General features: G+C 41.5%; 1 protein-coding gene across 1 annotated transcript in view; it reads left to right on the forward strand.

Moving 5' to 3' along the window:
• Positions 1 to 4618, forward strand: part of TMEM260 (transmembrane protein 260) — a 72092-nt gene extending 67474 nt beyond the window's left edge. The window contains 1 exon segment of the mRNA XM_061428987.1: positions 2290 to 4618. Coding sequence (XP_061284971.1) covers positions 2290 to 2544 — 255 coding nt within the window. The 3' untranslated portion in view covers positions 2545 to 4618.
• Positions 4619 to 19271: the final 14653 nt, after the last annotated feature.

Raw genomic sequence — 19271 nt, forward strand, 5'->3', positions numbered from 1 at the left:
CCCGGTTCAAGGCCTGCTCCACCATTCACTGTTAACTGTGGGCCAATTAACCTTTCTATTTTTTCTTTCAAAAAAAAAAGTGGATTGTAAATTTTATAGATTATCTCTCACATCCTGGCCATGTCAGATCCATTTCATCTCTAATACCCTGTGATTCTGTGAAAAACAAGTCGTATTTAGTTGGGAGGAATCCGAGACTTAGTACTATTTTATGTTCTCATCAGTGATCTGTTCCGTGGTCAGTCGTTAGGCCACCACTAAAGCCAATTCATGGATTTATTGTCCCTTTGGGCCTGCAGGCATTACTCTGTTCAGTGAACACAAGTCTGTAACATAGTCTATAGGTATCTCCTTCACGTGTGTCTCCAGGTATGTGACATCATTTGCAAGACAAAGGAGCTCAAATACTTGAGTCAACACAAATCACCTCCTCGCACAGGTTTTTCAAGAACATTCTTGTTAGGTATAGGAGATATTTTTGTTATTATTTATATTGTCCTGCTCAATAGTTATCCAGAACATTAAGTTCAGGTGTACTGGGAAAGCAAGAATGATCTGTTATCTTTAGGAATACAGTTGATACACTGAAGATGCCCCCCAGACTAGAATACGTTCCACTAAACTTAGTGTCACAAAGATTGACGCTTAGAGGAGGAAATACAATTCCCACATGATGAAAAATGACTGTTAGCTTCTTAAGATACAGCACATGTGACTAATGGCCCATCCAGAATGAGCTGATGAGACACCAGGATCAGAGTGTTTTAGAAAAGGGTAGTATGGCTGTTCTGATGTCCGAAGACGTAGCAGGGAGGTCGTGAGTGAGCCTCTTATTCTCTTGAGCCATTGGAAAGTGCTTACTGAGTTGCTGGCATCCATCTTGCACTCCAAAATCTAATCAGGATTTTGAAAACGGCTAAGAAAAGAACCTGAGCAGTTCCTGAGCACCGACTTTGTGCAGGGCAGCCTGCCGTGCATTTTACACATGTCCCTCATTGGAGGGAGGCTCAGGAAGAGGAGCAGCAGATAGGGAAAATAAAAAAGACTATGAGAAAAAGTAGAGAAGCTTTGGACATTTTACCAAGAAAATAAAATGCTGACTTTGAAGTCTATGAAAAGTACAAGGTGACTCTTTCCTATTTTATGGAGTGAAGGCAAAGGGAAAATAGCTTTAAAAGGCAACTTCGGGACTAAGAGTTATTAAATATCAAAATGACATAAAAAATACAGATTGGGGAATTTTTCATGGGGATGTTGTTTTGAAAAAGACTGGATATGCATTTGTCTACTCTAGAGTAGGAGTTGGGGAAACAGATAATATAATTGGGTCCCTTTCAACTGAATGATGTTATGAGTATAGTTCTAATTCAAAAAGCCCTTGTCCCTGGAGAAAGCATCATTACTTGTCCTGTGCTCTCATGGAGGCTACTGGTTAACTCAAGTGCCTGTGGATTTGACTTCAATTTGATAATCCCCAAGAAGGTTGTGAAATTCCCCAATAAGCAAGCATAATATTGTTTTGTAGATTTGCATCTACTTTTTTGGTTTATTTGTTAATTTTTTATCTTTTTCCTCTAGAAAACTCAATATTAAAGATTCTAATTCTATCCAATCAACACTATATCTGATATTGAAAAACAAAATTCTGAATTCCTGGGGGCAGAGTTTTAACTATGAAAATTGTTATTTTAGGACACTGGAGATTTTCAACATCTCACTTTAAGGGTGTCTCTTAAATTATATTATGCCCAGCCTGTTGGATGCTGGATTTGTTAGAGGTTTTCTATTGCTACTATTGTTAATACTGTTGTTTATAATGTAGAGAGAATTTTATGTAAAAATGAGGGACAAAATTGAAATTTCTTCAAGTTCTTTTTCCATGCAGTTTTCTAAAGAAAGTTACTTTTTTTTTCTTTAATAGCTAAATTTAGAGTTTCAACCTTTCTGCCTGTTGAGTAAATAGCTTTCCATGAATTAGAACCAAATCCCTTTCCCAGAACATCTCTCTGGAGGAAGAGCATTCTGTCCTGACCCAGTGTGTCTAAAGTTCCCTCCGCAACATCCAAAAAACCCCAGAAACAGCTTTATATGAAATGCATTTGCCTCCTGCTACTGTAATAATTACAGTATCATCCTTGCATTTTCTGCATGGCCTAGCAACGATTAGATTTTTACTACAGGCTGCTTGCATTTATTTTTCCCTGTGTTATTAATTCCTTTGTGTTTTCTAGTCTTTTTTAAAAAGTCAAGGGATAACAATGGAATGTCAATGTTCTTGCTGTCTTCCAGCTTTATAAGGAGATTGTCTATTTACGAAAGGAACACCCGGTGAATTGGCACAAGAACTACGCCATCTCCTGTGAACGGATGCTGCGCCTTCAGGAAAGAAGTGCAGACCCTGAAGTCTTGTTATCTGAAACCATCAGACACTTCCGTCTCTACACTCGCAAGGCCCAGAATGATCCCCAGCTGGCCGATATTTCAGTTGCTCTAAAGCACCTAAGAAAGGAACTACGAAGTCTGAGAAATATGAAAAATGGCTGAGACAGCAAACTGTGAAAAACCGGCTCAGCTTTCAGCTTCCAAAATTCCCAAGTCCAAAAGTTTTTCCTCCAAGAAAAGAAATGGCATTAAAAAACGGAAGACTAGGTCATCTCCCAGATATAAGTAACATGGTGTTATAAGTAAAACAGTAATGGTACTGTTTTACGGCAGAGTTAGAAACTGAGATGTGCTATTTCCACAAATTCTATTTAGCCTGTGTTACTGAATTAGCATTTCAGTGAGAATATTTTGAAAAATCTTCCTACTTACACAACCTTTCATCAAATAACTTGCTTGATTAAATTCTAGCAAAGAATGAACTATTTTCATATACTTAAAATATCGACCATGAATCTTAAGGGCCCTGCTTATTGGGATTGGTATTAAAATTAAATTCTTAAAATATTAATACCAGACCAAAGACATTCTCTGGCTCCCAGAAATGAAATTATTATTATTTTTTTTAATAAATCTTGTTACACTTAAGCTAGAGTACTGTTTGGGGTGCGGGGGATGGGGGGGCATTGGTTTTCTTTCTTTCTTTTTTTTTTGAGTAGCTGTAGTTGTTACATAATCTCACACTTCAAACTAAATACCAACCAGATGATATTTTGGAAAAAAGTTAAGGTTTTATTGTGTTCGATCATTCTCTGAAATCACTAAAAAAGTAAAGCTAATTGTTTGCTTTTTTTTTTTCAGTTGCTTAAACTGGCAAGTAAAAAGGATTTTGTCTTTCCTTAATTAATTTTATATTCATGTTTTACTTCTATTTGGACTCATAAATCTGGACCCAATAATTAGGAGGCTTCCTGCTGCCAAAAGGGGGGGCAGTGGGGGTTCAGGGGTGTGGGGAAGTGGTTTAATAAATTCATTTCTGTTACAAGCATCTTTTATACATATTACTAAAGAGAACATAGTAAGAAATGCAAATAATAGTTCTTTATTTTATTATGACAGTTAATTAATAGCAACCTGTTTTAATGAATAAAGTCACTCAGAGTCCTTCAGCACTTCCTAAGTAGAGGCCTGAATCTGTAGGGATTCTTTTCCCCCAATTGTATAGCTCCTAAACTCCAAGCAGTATATAGGCCCCTGTATAGAAATGCTCACTAATGAAGAGGGAGGGCTAGAAGCTTGTCTGCATTCAAAGATCACTGGTGAGTCATTCAGCAAGAAAAGGCCCCTTACCAGGAATAGTCACAGTTCCGTGGCATTGTACTAGCGAAAGGGTCTGATCAAAGGTCTCCTGTGGAGCTTGCATGGTTCCCTTTCATACTACGACCATAATTAAAACCACTAATTCTCTTTTAAAATGCTGCAGGATGCCATGTAGGCATCTGTCTGGAGTGTCCTTTGTGATGTCATAAGCTGTTAAGGGCCAGTGCCGAGGGCTTTTGAGTGAAATGCCAGTCATGAAGGTGCTTCAAGACAAGGGTGCCTCTAAAAGCTTGACAGGGCCTTGACTGCACAATTCGAGCTGAATTTGCCCCTTGTCAGCTGCCAGTAAATAAATCTCAAAGGGGGAAAAGCTGAAGTTTCATTACCTGATCCATGGGGCTTTGTTGGTTTTGGCACCACACAGGGGAAGCCCTTGCCCCTCCATTCTCTGGATTTGAAGATGTCCATCGGAGCCTGCAGCGCCTGGACAGGGTTCAGAGCGGAACCTTTTGAAGAGTGTCAATAGTTGTAACAGTTCAGCTGTTAGGAAGACAAATAAATGGAGGAGCTCATTAATCCGCTTTTGGCTCTCAGTGCCTTTTGCCCTTTTATCACAGCCTTATTAGGCTCCTACTCATCTTGAACCAGAAAAAAATGAATTGAAGTTGTTGAGTACTAATTGGCAAAGACTTTTAATCATGGGCCAAGAACTTTCACTGACTTGAAAGTAACTTCTCCACAGGGAAGAACCAAAAACCTGGTTTACCTTAAAACAAAAAACCTGTTGGAGTTCAGTGTGGTGTAAAAATTTAAGGAAGCATTGAGAAATTGTCTCAGTTGATCCATTTGAAGGAATTATGTAAGATTATGATTTCTACTTTTCTTTTTAAACAGTGCAATAAAATTCATATACTCATTCCCTGGAAATGCACTGTCTTTATTTTTTCAGAAGAGACATTGTGTGTGTGTGAGATGATCATGTTGGTTTTTGAAATCTATATTCTGTATACGGAATAATAAGTAAATGTTCATTTCAGCATCTACCTACACATCTTGTTTTGGAGTAATATTTCCTACTTATGGCCATAAGTATGGCAAATGAGGGCCTCTTTAAATATCTGCATTGTAAATGTCTGTTCATGCTATGATGCCTCATATACATCTGAATATGCTTTGCATATTGACTGTTGTCAGATGCTGCGTAGATTATTCTGTATTTGTGCAACTGTGACTTTGGACTACTCTCTTTGAGAAAGCAGTGATACGATGGCCCACTGTAGATGGGGTCATAATTATTTAAATTTCTAAAAACCAGCAGTGAATGGCAAAAGAGCAAACTGAGCTGAGATTTGGGGATGTTGGGCTTCATTCCAAGATCAACTACTTTGAAGAATTCTTTCTATTTTGTGAGGTTAAACCATTTGCTTTCTTTTCTTTCCCTTCCTTCTCCTGGGCTAGTGCACAAACACCATAAAGCCTGACAGAAGGGGTTTCCTTCAGTCTAACCCCTGACATGGAAGAGAATGTGAAGGAGGTGACTTCTCATGCAGGATTTGGCCAGCATTCCCCTAGCAGTGTCCCTGGAGTGCCATGGGTTGGCAGGATGACAGGAACCCCACAAGGCCAACTCCTGCCTGGACTTTGGCCTAAGGAGCAAGTTGGAGCCAGAAGCACTGTCTGCCTCTCCACAGGCTGCAGTGCCCTCCTGCCCAGCACTAAGGCTGGCACACACCAGAGGGCCAGTGGAGAAGGGGGTAGTGGCTTCCATGTTCGCTAACAAACCTCCCCAGCCCTGTTGCCGCTGATGGGAGATATACTTGTTTCTTGCTGTTGACTTTCTTCTTTGTTTTTCCAAAGGATCCATTTGTTTTTTTTAATGCCTTTGTTCTATGATTCAAAATGTAGCCAAAAGGGAATCAATGACCTGTGTCCTATTTTGAAGTCTTCTAATAGAAGTGAAATGTTATTTCTGCCTGCATTCTTAGTACTTTCTAATGATAGCACCAGGATGTTTATACCCTTTATGATACTTAAATAAAGCTCTTTTTGAGTGTTAGGATTATTGTATGATACCCTGCTGATTTCTTTAAGACATCAGACTAGGATATGAAGAGTAGTTTTTTAAATTCATATTTTGAAAGTTAAACAATGTGAGTCATTTTTCAGAGTTCCCATCAATATCTTTCAGAATTTAGAAATATTAATACTTTTAACATTTAAGAAAAATGTTAATACCAAAGATTGAAAAAAATGGATCCTATTAAAGCAAATCCTTTTATTCTGTTTTAATTCTGGTATATTTTGTGAAAGCACCAGTGAGGAGTAATACTTAAAATTCTGTTCTTCTAACTGGCTCTGAGCCCTGTGGTAAAATGGTAAAGAAAGTCTAACCCAGTAGGAGATTCACACTGCTTTGTTCATCCTCATATCTTGTTGTGGATGCAAGCCCATCCTAAGACTTACACTTAGAAACAAATAACTGATGTTTCCAGGGATTCTGGGAACATCTAAAGGCCAAGATCTTGGCACAGACTTACAGAGCAAACAGGGAGCTGAAGCTCAGCAGCGATCATATTCAATGAAGACGTCATTGTCAGCACACTCTAAAGGTCTGTTTGATTTGGATCAGCGTGGACGATAAAAAAAAGCCTCAGGAATAGCACGATGTGCTTACCTGGATATTGGAAAGTAAACTAATAGGAATATATCTTGAGAAAGGGATTTTTCTTAAGAAAAAATTCTGATTGCTCTTCAACAATGTAGTATATATTTGCATATACTGGAAAGATTAGTTTGTATCATATTGCAAAAAAAAAAAAAAAAAAAAGATGGTGGGGAGAGACAGGTAGAGGTTCCAAAACTGTAAACATAGAGCCTGAAATTGTTGCCCTGTAAATGGAATTATCTGGATCTTTTCCACTGATCCCAAGTGCTATTGGTGAGGGTTAATTTTCAATAGCACAGATAATGTGATGATTTTTTAAAAGTTGATAAGAAAGTTTCAAGATATAAATTGAACACAAAGGCAAATAAATGGACCACGTTGCCATCCACATGCTCCAATTTCACAGAGCACCCAAGTAGTCACAGGTCTTTTTGGTGCCATTAGCTGAGGTTTATGTTAAACAAAGGTCTAATAAAAGATAAATAGAAATAAGCCATATCTAAGTTTTAACCCATTCAGAATGTTGTTTAGAATTTATTATAAGTCGTATGAGATGGTAAGAATAGATGAGGTATAATTTTTATATTGGCAAGTTCTTTATATATTACATATGATAAACTAGTAAATGGAGATTGTCCTTTTTTAAAATATGCAAGCCATAACCATCTTCTATTTTAGAAATGTGATCTGAAACGGAGTTATTTGGGGACTTCCCTGGTGGTCTAGTGGTTAAGAATCCACTTTCCAATGCAGGGGACGCAAGTTCAATCCCTGGTGGAGGAACTACGATTCCCACATGCTGCAGAACAACTTAGCCCAGGTGCCACGCCTGGAAAAGCTGACACGACGCAACGAAAGGTCTTGAGTGTCTCAACTATGACCCAACACAGCCAAATAAATACATGTTTAAGGAGTTTTTTAAAATAATGTAACCTTTTAAAGAAAATCTTTCCGGAGCTTTTCTCATATAAATAAAATATTCCCTAATGGTTGAACCATTGGAAATACCCTTAATACCTGTGGTTGTCACTTATATGCATAAGTATGAGTGACTAAAGGGGCTTCCCTTGTGGCTCCATGGTAAGGAATCTGCCTGCTAATGCAAGAGACACAGTTTCAAACCCTGGGTCAGGAAGATCCGCTGGAGAAGGAAATGGCAAGCTACTCCAGTATTCTTGCCTGGGAAATTCCATGGACAAAGGAGCCTGAAGGGCTACAGTCCATGGGGTTTCGAGGGTCGGACACAACTTAGCAACTAAATAACTAAAGTGTGACTAAAGCCGCAGAGGGAACAATGCTTGGGAAGTTAGACTCAATTTTCCCTCCCTTAGACTGTAGTGTGAAGGAACCTAAATGAATCACTTATTACCCCACATCTTTGTGTACTGAGACACAAGAAATCCCTGGCATTCTAACAAAACTGCAACAGAGGATTAGAGGACAGGGTAAAAGATGCAAGGACTAAAATCTTGTTATGGTATTTTCCCCCAAATGGGTTTTGAAAGTAGAAGGAAAGCATTGTATAATTTTTTTTGGCTGCACCACCTAGCTTGCAGAATTTTAGCTCTCTGACTAGGAATCGAACTCAGGCCCCCCTGCAGTAGAAGCACAGAGTCTTAACCATGGGACCACCAGGGAATTCCCTATAAGTGTTTTATTATTAACAGTGCTTTTAAAAGTTAATATTTAAAAAAAATCAAAGGCTCTTTTAAAATATTCTGGCATAAGCCACAGGAACTTTTAAAAGTGTTGTTTATAAACAGAAGATGATTAACACCATATTGTAAAACAACTATACTCCAATAAAAATTAATTTTAAAAAAAGATGACTCATTTATCAAAACACTAGATTCCTCTGCTTGAAGAGTTAAAAGCCAATCTAACAGGTGAAAAGAAGTTTCAAAAATAATTTCACTTATAGAAAAATGAAAAACCAAAGTTCAGTTATGCAGAGCTTAATAGAGAGTACTTGTAGTTAGGCACTGGAGAAGGCAATGGCACCCCACTCCAGTACTCTTGCCTGGAAAACCCCAGGAAAAGAGGAGCCTGGTAGGCTGCAGTCCATGGGGTCGCTAAGAGTCGGACACGACTGAGCGACTTCACTTTCACTTTTCACTTTCATGCATTGGAGAAGGAAATGGCAACCCACTCCAGTGTTCTTGCCTGGAGAATCCCAGGGACGGGGGAGCCTGGTGAGCTGCCGTCTATGGGGTCGCACAGAGTCGGACACGACTGAAGTGACTTAGCAGTGACTTAGCAGTAGTTAGGCATTGTTTTTATTTAGTGTGTCATAATTTTTCACTAAAATTAGAGCGTATTCCTTCAATATGTAGACTGGTATTTACAGAATTTTAAAATTTCTCTTTCGGGAATCAGAGTTCTGCAGTTATCTGCATTCAACTGGAGGCAGTTCTTCAGCGTGCAGGACTGCCTAGTTAAGGTGATATGACCGTCACCAATTCTGTGTTAAGGTGACTGTCAAACTGGGTCATAAAGTCAGTTTAGTGGAAACTGACAAGCTTTTTCTTAATGAAATAGAATAAAAGATATCATAATGCACCAGAGGTAAGGAGAGTAACTATTGTTTTATAAAACTTTGTTTCATTTCACATATATGTATGTGTGGTTTATGTCCAGCATATCTTACTATGAGTGATATTAATATAGTAAGATATAGATATAACATTTACATACAAATCTATAAAGGTAGGTGAACTAGGTCATAATATACAATGTACTTCTTATTGTGGATCACAGTAAGGGATAAATCTGAAAGCCACTGGACTCAGAGAATTTATCCAAATTTATTGAATGTTAATGCCAAGAAGATTGGGGAAGGGATCATCTAATGTAACTAGTGCGACTAACCTAGATAGGAGCCAGAGCACACGCTTCTTGGCCCAATCTGGTATACTTTCCCTTCTTCCATCACAGTTAAATGAAACTAGTTACATTCTACTCTCAACTCTGTGTCATACTGAAATCCCCAAATTATGCAGTCATATTAAAATTGTGATAAACTTTTCCTGCGGTAAATGGTGTGTGAAATCAAGAACTATGTCGTAGGAAATTGTTTAAAAGCCATACATCGAACTTCTTTCTTGCCCTCCTCCAAAATTCTGGAATATAATTTATTTTTTTTTTTTTCCTTCCTTTTTACACCAGGCCAGTTGTATCCCTGGCTTTTGATAGAGAATTTTTCTACCATTCTGGACTTAGGAATATATATCCAAATTAAAAGGTTTTAGTGTGATAAGAAAAAGTCACTTTGAAACCCAGGAATTTATTAGCATAAATTACATTCCAGCTGAATCAGCTACTGAAAGTTCCATTTGAAAAATGTCCCAGTACTTTATATATTCCTTCCTGCTCATATGCAGGGTTCAAAACAGAATAGTATTTCTATGTTTTGCAGGAGGAACTATGTCCTATCTGCACTGGAGTGTTCATTGGGAATTAGACTTTTCCTCCCAGAAACTAAAACCAGCTAGAGCCAGTGTTCATGATTGTTCTATTTGGTTCAGCCACTCTATTAAAAACCAGTGTCCATGAGGTCAGAAGCCTCTCCGAAGAACTAAATATCTGGTTTCCTAATTATGAGCCTTACCAATTCAGTGTCTAGATGATTTATTTCAAATTTGGCTCTGAAGTCATGTATGTGATTTGTAAAAATGATAACAATAATAATTATTGTCATAACAAGTAATTCCATTTAATATCCATTGAATGGCTTCATTTCTGCATTTACTGTCAGTATTGGAAGTAGTCTGGCTTTTCATCTTTGGGAGGCAAATACATTTAGTGGTGCTCATAAGATGAAGACTCCTGATGTGACCACACAAGCCATGCTGCACGAATTTATGTGACGATACTTTTCTCCTTTCACATATCCCCTTGTGAACAATGAAATAGTTGATCTACAGAACCTAAACTTGTTGAAAACTATGAGCTAATTGTATAAGATAATGTGAAAGTGAAAGTCGCTCACTCATGTCTGACTCTCTGAGACCCCATGGAGTATACAGTGCATGGAATTCTCCAGGCCAGAATACTGGAATGGGTAGACTTTCCCTTCTCCATGAGATCTTCCCAACCCAGGGACTGAACCTAGGTCTCCCACATTGCAGGCAGATTCTTTACCAGCTGAGTCACCAGGGAAGCCCAAGAATACTGCAGTGGGTAGCCTATCACTTCTCCAGCAGATCTTCCCGACCCAGGAATCCAACCGGGGTCTCCTGCATTGCAGGCAGATTCTTTACCAGCTATGCTACCAGGGAAGTCCAAAGGTAAATATGGGAGCCTATATAAGAATCACGGAGAAGGCAACGGCACCCAACTCCAGCACTCTTGCCTGGAAAATCCCATGGGCGGAGGAGCCTGGTAGGCTGCAGTCCATGGGGTCGCAAAGAGTCGGACACGACTGAGCGACTTCACTTTCACTTTTCACTTTCATGCATTGGAGAAGAAAATGGCAACCCACTCCAGTGTTCTTGCCTGGAGAATCCCAGGGACGGCAGAGCCTGGTGGGCTGCCGTCTATGGGGTCGCACAGAGTCAGACACGACTGAAGCAACTTAGCAGCAGCAGCATATAAGAATCAAAACTAGAACTTTATTTTAAAGCAATTTCATGAGATTTCATAATAATTGTGCTTATTAATAGTAACTATCTTGTGAAAAATGTGACCTGCTTGAAATTTTGTAAGATAGATATTTTATGTTCTTTTTATTATAGTGCTGCTGGACTAAAGAAATACCTGAACAAATACCTTGCTTTCATCTGAAAGCTCCCTCAGTGGTGTGCAATCTCTGCAAGAACTCACTGGGACCTCCCATAGAAGGAGGGACAACTCAAGATCTCCTTGCCTGCATGAAGCAGCACACGCACACACATACACACGGGCATACACACACATGGGCACACTTGTGCCTGAAAGAGCAGAAACCTAGTCTTTCCCAACTCTTCCATTCACCTGTCCAGGAGACAGGCTATTCCAGAAAGCACAGGCCTTTTTTAGACAGCACTAGAACACCCAGTGGATAGGGCTGGACTCCCAGCTCTGCACTCTGGAGCTGGATGACTTAGTGCAAGTGTCTGCATGCCTTATCGTCCTCATCTGTAGAAGGGGGTCATAGCACACTTACCGCATGGTGTGTTTGTGAGGACGAAATGGGCTGATATAGACGGCGTGCACTGAAAATGACCCAGCGCAGAGCAACTGCTCACGGTGCTGTGGGTCCTCATTAATGCAAGCGAATACCAGAGCTCATCCCCACTACACACCAAGGACAAGTCTTCAAAGCCCTCTGTTGCTTTGCTTCTCTCCTGAATAATTAAAAAGTTCTCAGTAAACATGCATCTGAAAAGCAATTCCATTTAAATTACAATGTGTCATTTTATAGTAATTACAAATGTGTCATTTAAATTATAAGGAAACCTGGTAATTTTAAGAGTGTAACCAAGAAGTGCTGAACAGATGAAGAAATGAATCTTGGGGCCAGAGCCACAGACTTCCAATAAGGAAGGAGTGGAGTGCCCATCAGGGTGTTTCCTAAATGAGGACCTCATCCACTCACTGCTTTACAACTCATTTTTAAAAATTCATTTCATCCATAATCACTTTTTGAGTTCCTACAGTGTTCCAGGCCTGGATAATAGGTTTTCAGTGGGGCTGAGGGCGGGGTGAGAGGTGAGGAGTGGGGAGAGGTAGGAACCAGAGAGACAGGAGCCCGTCCCCTAGTGAGCTTCCAATGTAGAGAGGGAGAAAACCAAATGCAAGCACTGAAAATCTACAGAGGATCCTTGGGCACCACCACTACATTTAACCCAACGGAGCAAATCTCTCACTGTTACAAATGCTGATTGAAAAATGTTTACCACCACCGCTTCAACATAGTTTAACAAGCTTCCCACCCATTTAGATGTCCAAGTTTCATTCTTAGGACATAGAGAGCCCTGATGAACCCAGACACGGCTGCACTGGACTGCAGAGCAGTCCCTCTCCCCACACTTCCCCTTGGTCCTCCTCTCCCCACACCTCTTTTCCGCCTAGAGTCCAGAATACTCAGCCCTCCTTGGCCACACCTTGTTTTTCTGCCGATCTCAACAGTACTGGATTAAAAAAAAACTCTAGTGCTGTCTGCCTACACAGAAGAAACCTCACTTCTGCATTGCTAGCTTGGTAACCAAGAAGGGAGAAGTCAGGTAACAGAAGCGTGCTGAGTGCTTTTAGACTCAATGCCTGACTCCCTGGGACCCACCCCCAGGTTCTAAGAGGTACAGTGGCTCCCTTGGGCCTTCAGCACATGCTATTGCTTCACTCCACTGCTGGAAGAGAACAGGTCCTTCATCCACAAAGCAATGGGAAGGAGCCAGCACTTCCATGGCAGTTTTGCCCAAAATGTATAACCTCAGTGTGGTCACAAGAAAACAGCACCCAAGCCCAAATGGAAGGACACTGCAAAATACCTGACCAGGACACTTCAAAAGTGTCACAGTTGTGAAAGACAAGGAGAGATCAAGAGCATGACACAGATTGAAGGGGACTAAGGAGTTGTGACAACTAAATGGAATATGGGATCCTGGGTTGGATTCTAGAACGGAAGTATTAGTGGAAACACTAGTGAATCTGAACCCAAGTCTGCCGTGTAGTTAATAATATTGCACTAATGTCAGGTTTTTGGTTTTGTTGTACTGCGGTCACATGTGCCAAGTTGCTTCAGCTTTGTCCGACTCTTTGGGACCCTATGGACTATAGCTCACCAGGCTCTTTTGTCCATGGAATTCTCCAGGCAAGAATACTGGAGTGGGTTGCCATACCCACCTCCAGGCGATCTTCCTGATCCAGGGATCGAACCAGCATGTTTTGTGGCTCCTGCATTGCAAGCAGATTCTTTACCACTGAGCCACCAGGGAAGCCCCTGAAATCATGTTAGATATTAAATTAGGTGAAGTTGAGGGACAGATACACAGGAACGCTCTGAGCTATTTTTGCAACTTTTCTATAATTCTAAGATGATTTCACAATAAAAGAATTTAAAGAACATTTTTAAGGCAACGTGCTCCTTTTTTATTTTAGTCCTTGTCATTTCATTCCTTATTGAAAGCTTTAAACCTCAAGACATGCAATATCTAACACAATGGTCTTTACTACTTGGGCACACTGATGATCAAAGGGACAAGATTTTTAAGGGCAAAGACCACAGACCTGCCATTTGGGTAGGTGGTCCTCACTGGCCCTGAGCCTGAGCCCCCTTCTAGGGGCCGTCCATTGGGACCTGGGTGAGGACTGGGCATCAACAGGGAGCCTGCAGCTCTGGTTCAGCACCTTGGGGGAGCTCAGGAGAGGTCTGTGGGATTAATTTCCCTGAAAAGCCACTGGACTCAAACCCAGTTTGAAGACAGCAGGGTCTCGCCTCGGATTACTCCTGTGGTCCGGGTTTCTCTCTTCAGGCGGTCCTTCTCCGGGAGAAGAGGGACTGAAGGCGAAGCACCCTTAATTCCCTAATTCTTTCCAAAAATGATTCAGGTTTTTGTAGCTTCATTAGCATTTGCAGATAGAAATACATTTTAAATGGCATTATGCTAAGTAATTATTCTTACAGGATGTGAAATTAAACACATTTTACTCAGCATGAAATTATTCCTGCCACGTACTGAGTTTGGTGACAGCTTGAGAGTTGGGACAGTGGGTTGCAAGAAGAGGAGAAGCAATCTATGCATTTAAAAAAAAATGTGCCAGCCCAAAATATTCTACCGAAGGTAAGTCCTTGTAGCAAAATAATTTTGGCTGGCTGGAATATTAAACCTGCTACTATAAATTTCACGCCTTGCATTCCTAAAACAGATGCGGAGAGAGGATGCCAAAAATTAATTGGAAATAATGTGACTTGCTTTGTATACTCTATCCAGTAGAGGGCATAGCAGATAAGCGTTGTGTGCGTTGGTGACTTAGCGACTGATAAGGCTTGTTTGTAATTGCTTCTCTAAAGATATGTAGCAGCATGCTTGGATGCTTATTTACATTTAGGAATGTGGTTCAGAATAGGAGGTTTAGATTTATAACTTTGTTTTTGTCTGTTCAATACATGGGAGACTTCGGGTCGTTGCGAGCTTTATATTTACCAATGCATAATGTTAAATTGCTGGATTTAATTGTTACAGTACAGTGAATTATTCTATTATTTCTTACTTTTTTATCCTAAGGAAAATTCAAACTTTCCAGGCTTTAGGGCAGGATAAAATGGCTCTGAGCATGTCAACGTCTCAAGAGCACATTATTTTCTTATTGGATTGTATTAACTTTACAGATGGAAATTTGAAGGAGAATTAGAAGGCTTAGGGATGGGAAATTTGGAGAAGAAAAGAATAATGTCTTAAGATTTCTGGAGGGGTTAACTGGTAAGTCATTTTGAAAGCTGCTGATGCTAATTCTCATAGCAAGAGACATAGCAGACCCTAAAATTATCAGAAACGAGGCACAGAATTGCTAAGAAAGAAGAGAATCCTGTGTCACACTCAGAATTGCCAAGGATTATTCAGGTTTTCTGTCTCTGTCTCATTCCCTCCCTCCTTCTTTCTCAATACCTGCTGTAACTGGCAGAGATTTTTCTTCTGTAAACTCCTGATAGGGTAACTTTCCATAATCTAGGGGAGGGTGCTTGGCAGTTCCACTTAGTTTAAAAAACAAACATGGTCTCCTGCCTCAGATGCACGTATTTGGCCCTGAAAGGACAGCAACATGACATATATAAACAAACATTCATCCAGAAGCACTCAAATTTTCAGCTGAAGGGAAAGCTGTGGGAATAAACCACAACATTAAAAAAAAAAGCCTAACAGACAATAACGCTAAAAAGAAAAAGTCACAGGCCAGCCTCCTGCCAGGGAATTGGGCTATTTCCTGAGGATCGGGCGGCTGGGAGGGGGCAGCCGCAGGTGCCCTGTCCACACTGTGGGATCGGATCTCAGCCAGGCACCAGTCGGCTGGGTGTGGAATCCTGGTTGTCATCACCCCTCCTTGCCTCCAACACGGAGCTTCCTCCTCACCTCCCTCACCCCAGAGCTTTCCTGCACCATTTTGGAGGTTTCCCGCACCCCCAGATCAGAGGTGCCCTAATGAGAAGAATCCACAGAGCTGGCCTCTGAGTGGGGAACCAGGAGTCTGGGCTCCAGGGTGGCAGGAGACTTGTTATGTGCCCTTTATTTTTTTGCTTTGAATTTTGTACCCTGAGCAGGTATTGCCTAATCTTAAAATTGCAGAGAAACAGAACCTGAACCTAAGATAAGAGGAAGAGTGGCTTGCCTGCTCCTAGACCTGCTCTTGTTAACACTCTCTTTGCCGCATCATTTACTTCCTCCCCTTCCTCATGCTCTTCATGTAGGAAGAATGATCCTTTCTCCCAGGAGCAAACTCTACTGCAGATCTTGTATCATTTGTCCTTGGAAACTTTGTCATTTATATCATCTGTTTCTACAAATGGAGTCCTCCCTTGTGTGTGAGAGAGAGAGAGCGGGGTGACTAGGTGGAGGTGCTGAAGAACTCCTGCAGGAGGGGAGAGGAGGAAAGAGAGAGATGACTGGGAGAGAATGGGGAGGAGCTGCTCATCATTAGAAAGGTTGTGGCAGGAGAATTCGACCTGAAAGCTTATACATTTGGGGGTGAGCTTCAGGATAAATTCAATTTAATGTGAAAGTTAGGGTTTCCAGAGCTCTGTACCCCACCCATCCATCACTCAAAACCCTATTGGCACAGAGAGATATATACAAACCCAAAACAGCAAGAGCCTCGATTTGGTTCCTACATAGCTGCAGCTGCCAACAAAAAGCCTGATTCTTGCCTCTCTTCTTAGCTGCTTCTCTTGCCCTAAAATCTTTCTAAGCAGAAGCTATGTTTAATATTGCAAATAACTGCTCCCATTGGTATATCAGTCAGAGTCCCCTTGCAAAATTCAGAATCCATTCCAACTAGCTTCTGCAGAAAGGAACTTAGTACATGACATTAAATAGCTCACAAATTAGTAGAGACAGGCTCTAGGTTGATCCTTTCTAGGATGACTTCAACACTGCTCTGCAGAGCCGGGTCACCAACAGAGCTGCAGCCTCTACCACCAGGAAGCTCTCCGGCAGAGGAGCGAGCTATGTCTTGCCCCAACCCCAGAACCATAACACCGCTGCTGCCTTCGGGGAGCCATCATGGTTAGGAAGCCCGTGTATCTGCTGCAACCAGAACCACCCAAGTGTCCACTAGAATCCACACCAGAAACAACTGACCCACCACAGCTTTAAACACACAGAGCAGCAGTCAGACACAGTGAAACTGAATGTGAGTGACCATGCTTCCCAGTGAAAAGAGCAGAAGTGAGGGCTGTGTCTCACTCCTGCCTTCCAAACCTCGTGCATCTGACTGGCTGGACAGAGCTCAGTCCCAGAACCCCAGCTGCAAGGTTGGTGTCTGGAAACATAGTTCTCATTTCCCGTCCTCTGCAGTATGGAGGGCATTCCAGAAGGCAGTGGAGTAAATGTCAAACATCAATATGCTATGTCTGCTACATTTCAAACAGACTACAGTGCTGAAAACATGCTTTTTTGGAAAAGGCTTATTTACAAACTCTACACAAGAGAAAATAGTTTCTTCTGAGCCAAAATTAAATGTGCATTCTGAAATGGACAAATTCATAAAGCAGGATTGTCCCAACAAGAATGTACAGGTATTGAGATCAACACACAAAGAAAGAGGGGATGGGAATTCTTTTATTTCCTCTATCCTACCAATAAAGGAATCCACAAAGGTCAGTACACTGTATCTGTTTATGTGATATCTGGAACATGGTAAGCAGTACATTATTAGAAGATGGGGCAGAAGGGCAAACGGTAGCCTATTTCATCTAGTAATGGCACAGAAACTGGTGTGGACTCCCCTGTTGTGAAGTCTGCAACTGAGAAAAGAAACTCTTGCCTCATCAGTGGAATGGGTTAAAGATGTAAACTGGTCACGGTCCATCTGCATGCAGGAGTAGTGGAATCAACATGCCTCCAACAAGATCAGAAAGCCTGCCGATCACAGAGAAATACGCGTTGTATTTCTTTTCCATTGTCACTTGAGAAGCCATCTGAGGACAACTTGGGCATGAGTGGGAGTATATCCTTGGGCCACTGCTGGGAGGCAGAGCAGGAAGTACCACTCAAGAGTTAGAACGAGGACAAAGCTGTTTTTGCTACAGGAAAAAAGCAGCTTAAAAAAAGAATTTCTGAGAACTCAAAATCCAATGACCCAAGAGACTACAATACACACACTGTCCCAAGGCTTTAAGAAGCCAGAAGACCACTTATAAAGAAAAGCATAACCTATAACCAAATAACAGAGACCACAGATTGCAGGAGGAGGTGGAAAGAGCAAAAAGACACAGCAGAGATTATCCTGTGGGGAACCCTTACAAAGCCGCGTGCAATTTGTGATGGAAAGTCAGGAGTCCAACTGAGAACCAGAGCGTGAGACAGGAAGCTGAGCTGCAATGGCCATGCAGAGTGCGGTTCCCTGATGTCACCAGCATGCAGTTCAGTTGCATTGTCGTGCCTTGAGGGGAAGCAGTCATCTGCTCGAAAGCTTTGAGTTACTCACAACCTTCAGCACAAACGTTAATTCATCTTAATATTTTCATTTATTTACCTTTTTAATAGTTTTTTAAAAAAATACTATGCAGAAAGCAACATGAAAAACATAGGCGTGGTACTTTAGGGAGGTTGTTTTATGAGAGCCAAATAGAAATAAGGAAGCAATTACATTGTTATATGGTATCTGCTTTTGAAGAAAAAGAAAAGGGAAGCATAGAGGGTTATGCAGGAAACCTACCCAAACTCAGAGTGGGTGAATGACAGATGAAAGCTGCAGGAGGAGGGGACCACTGAAAGGGGAGAAGAGTTAGCCAGGCAGACAGGAGAGGAGGGGCGAACAGAGGGGAAAGAGACTTTCAGGAAGAAGGAATGGTGAGTGCAAAGTCTCAGAGTGTGTAGCACATTCAAGAAATTTATAGTAACTCTGGATATTTGAAATGCAGAATTTGAAATGAAAGTGGCAAGATGAATGTGAAGCAAGAGCGGACCAGTCCATGAAGGAGCTGAAGACTCAGATGGAGGCGTTAAGGTTGTATGTTAGGGCGATGGGAAACTATTAAAAAGAATTCCACACTGGGGCGTGATGTCATGTGAGTGTAGCATGATCAGAGCGACAGCAATGTTGGGAACAGACTGGAGTAGGGGAAAGGTAGGAAGGAGAAACTGTCGGATGGATGCGGTTACAGTCACAGAGTGGCGATAATGTGGCCAAAGCTGGGGGAGTGACTGTGGAAAGGCAGGGAAATGGGCATATACAAGAGAACCTTGAACCTGGAAAAGGCTCTTAACTCTGCCTACCCATCCTGGTAAGCTTGATTTCCCTCTCCCCAAGACAACCATCACAAGTTTCTTCTCTCCTCCAAACTCCAGCTCCCTCTCCTCCACCTTCTAGCTATCTCCTGTTTAGTTGTGCACAAAGGAGCCATTAGAAAGGATTTCTCTTTTCCTCACCATCACACTCACCTGCCTCTGCCCGTCTTCCCCTTCTCCACTTTTGAACCTTCCTGCTATCACAAACCAACCCTGTCCCAACTGTGACATCCTGTTCTGGCCACCTTGTCCAGGATGCTGATCCTTTGGACTTCTCTTCCATATCATTGGTGCCTCAGGCTTTCCCTCTCTCTCTCCCTTTCCCCGCCCCCTTTCCTCTGTGATCTGGCTTTGCCTCTCACTCCAAGCTTCTCTGGATCTATTCTGCTCCTTATGCCTACTTCAGCCACACTGGCCCCAAACACTCCAAGCATCTTTCTCCATGCAGGGCCTGTGTGAAAGCTACTCCACCTGCCTGGAAA

Source organism: Bos javanicus, chromosome 10 (genome assembly GCF_032452875.1).
Source record: "Bos javanicus breed banteng chromosome 10, ARS-OSU_banteng_1.0, whole genome shotgun sequence".
Lineage (NCBI taxonomy): Eukaryota > Metazoa > Chordata > Mammalia > Artiodactyla > Bovidae > Bos > Bos javanicus.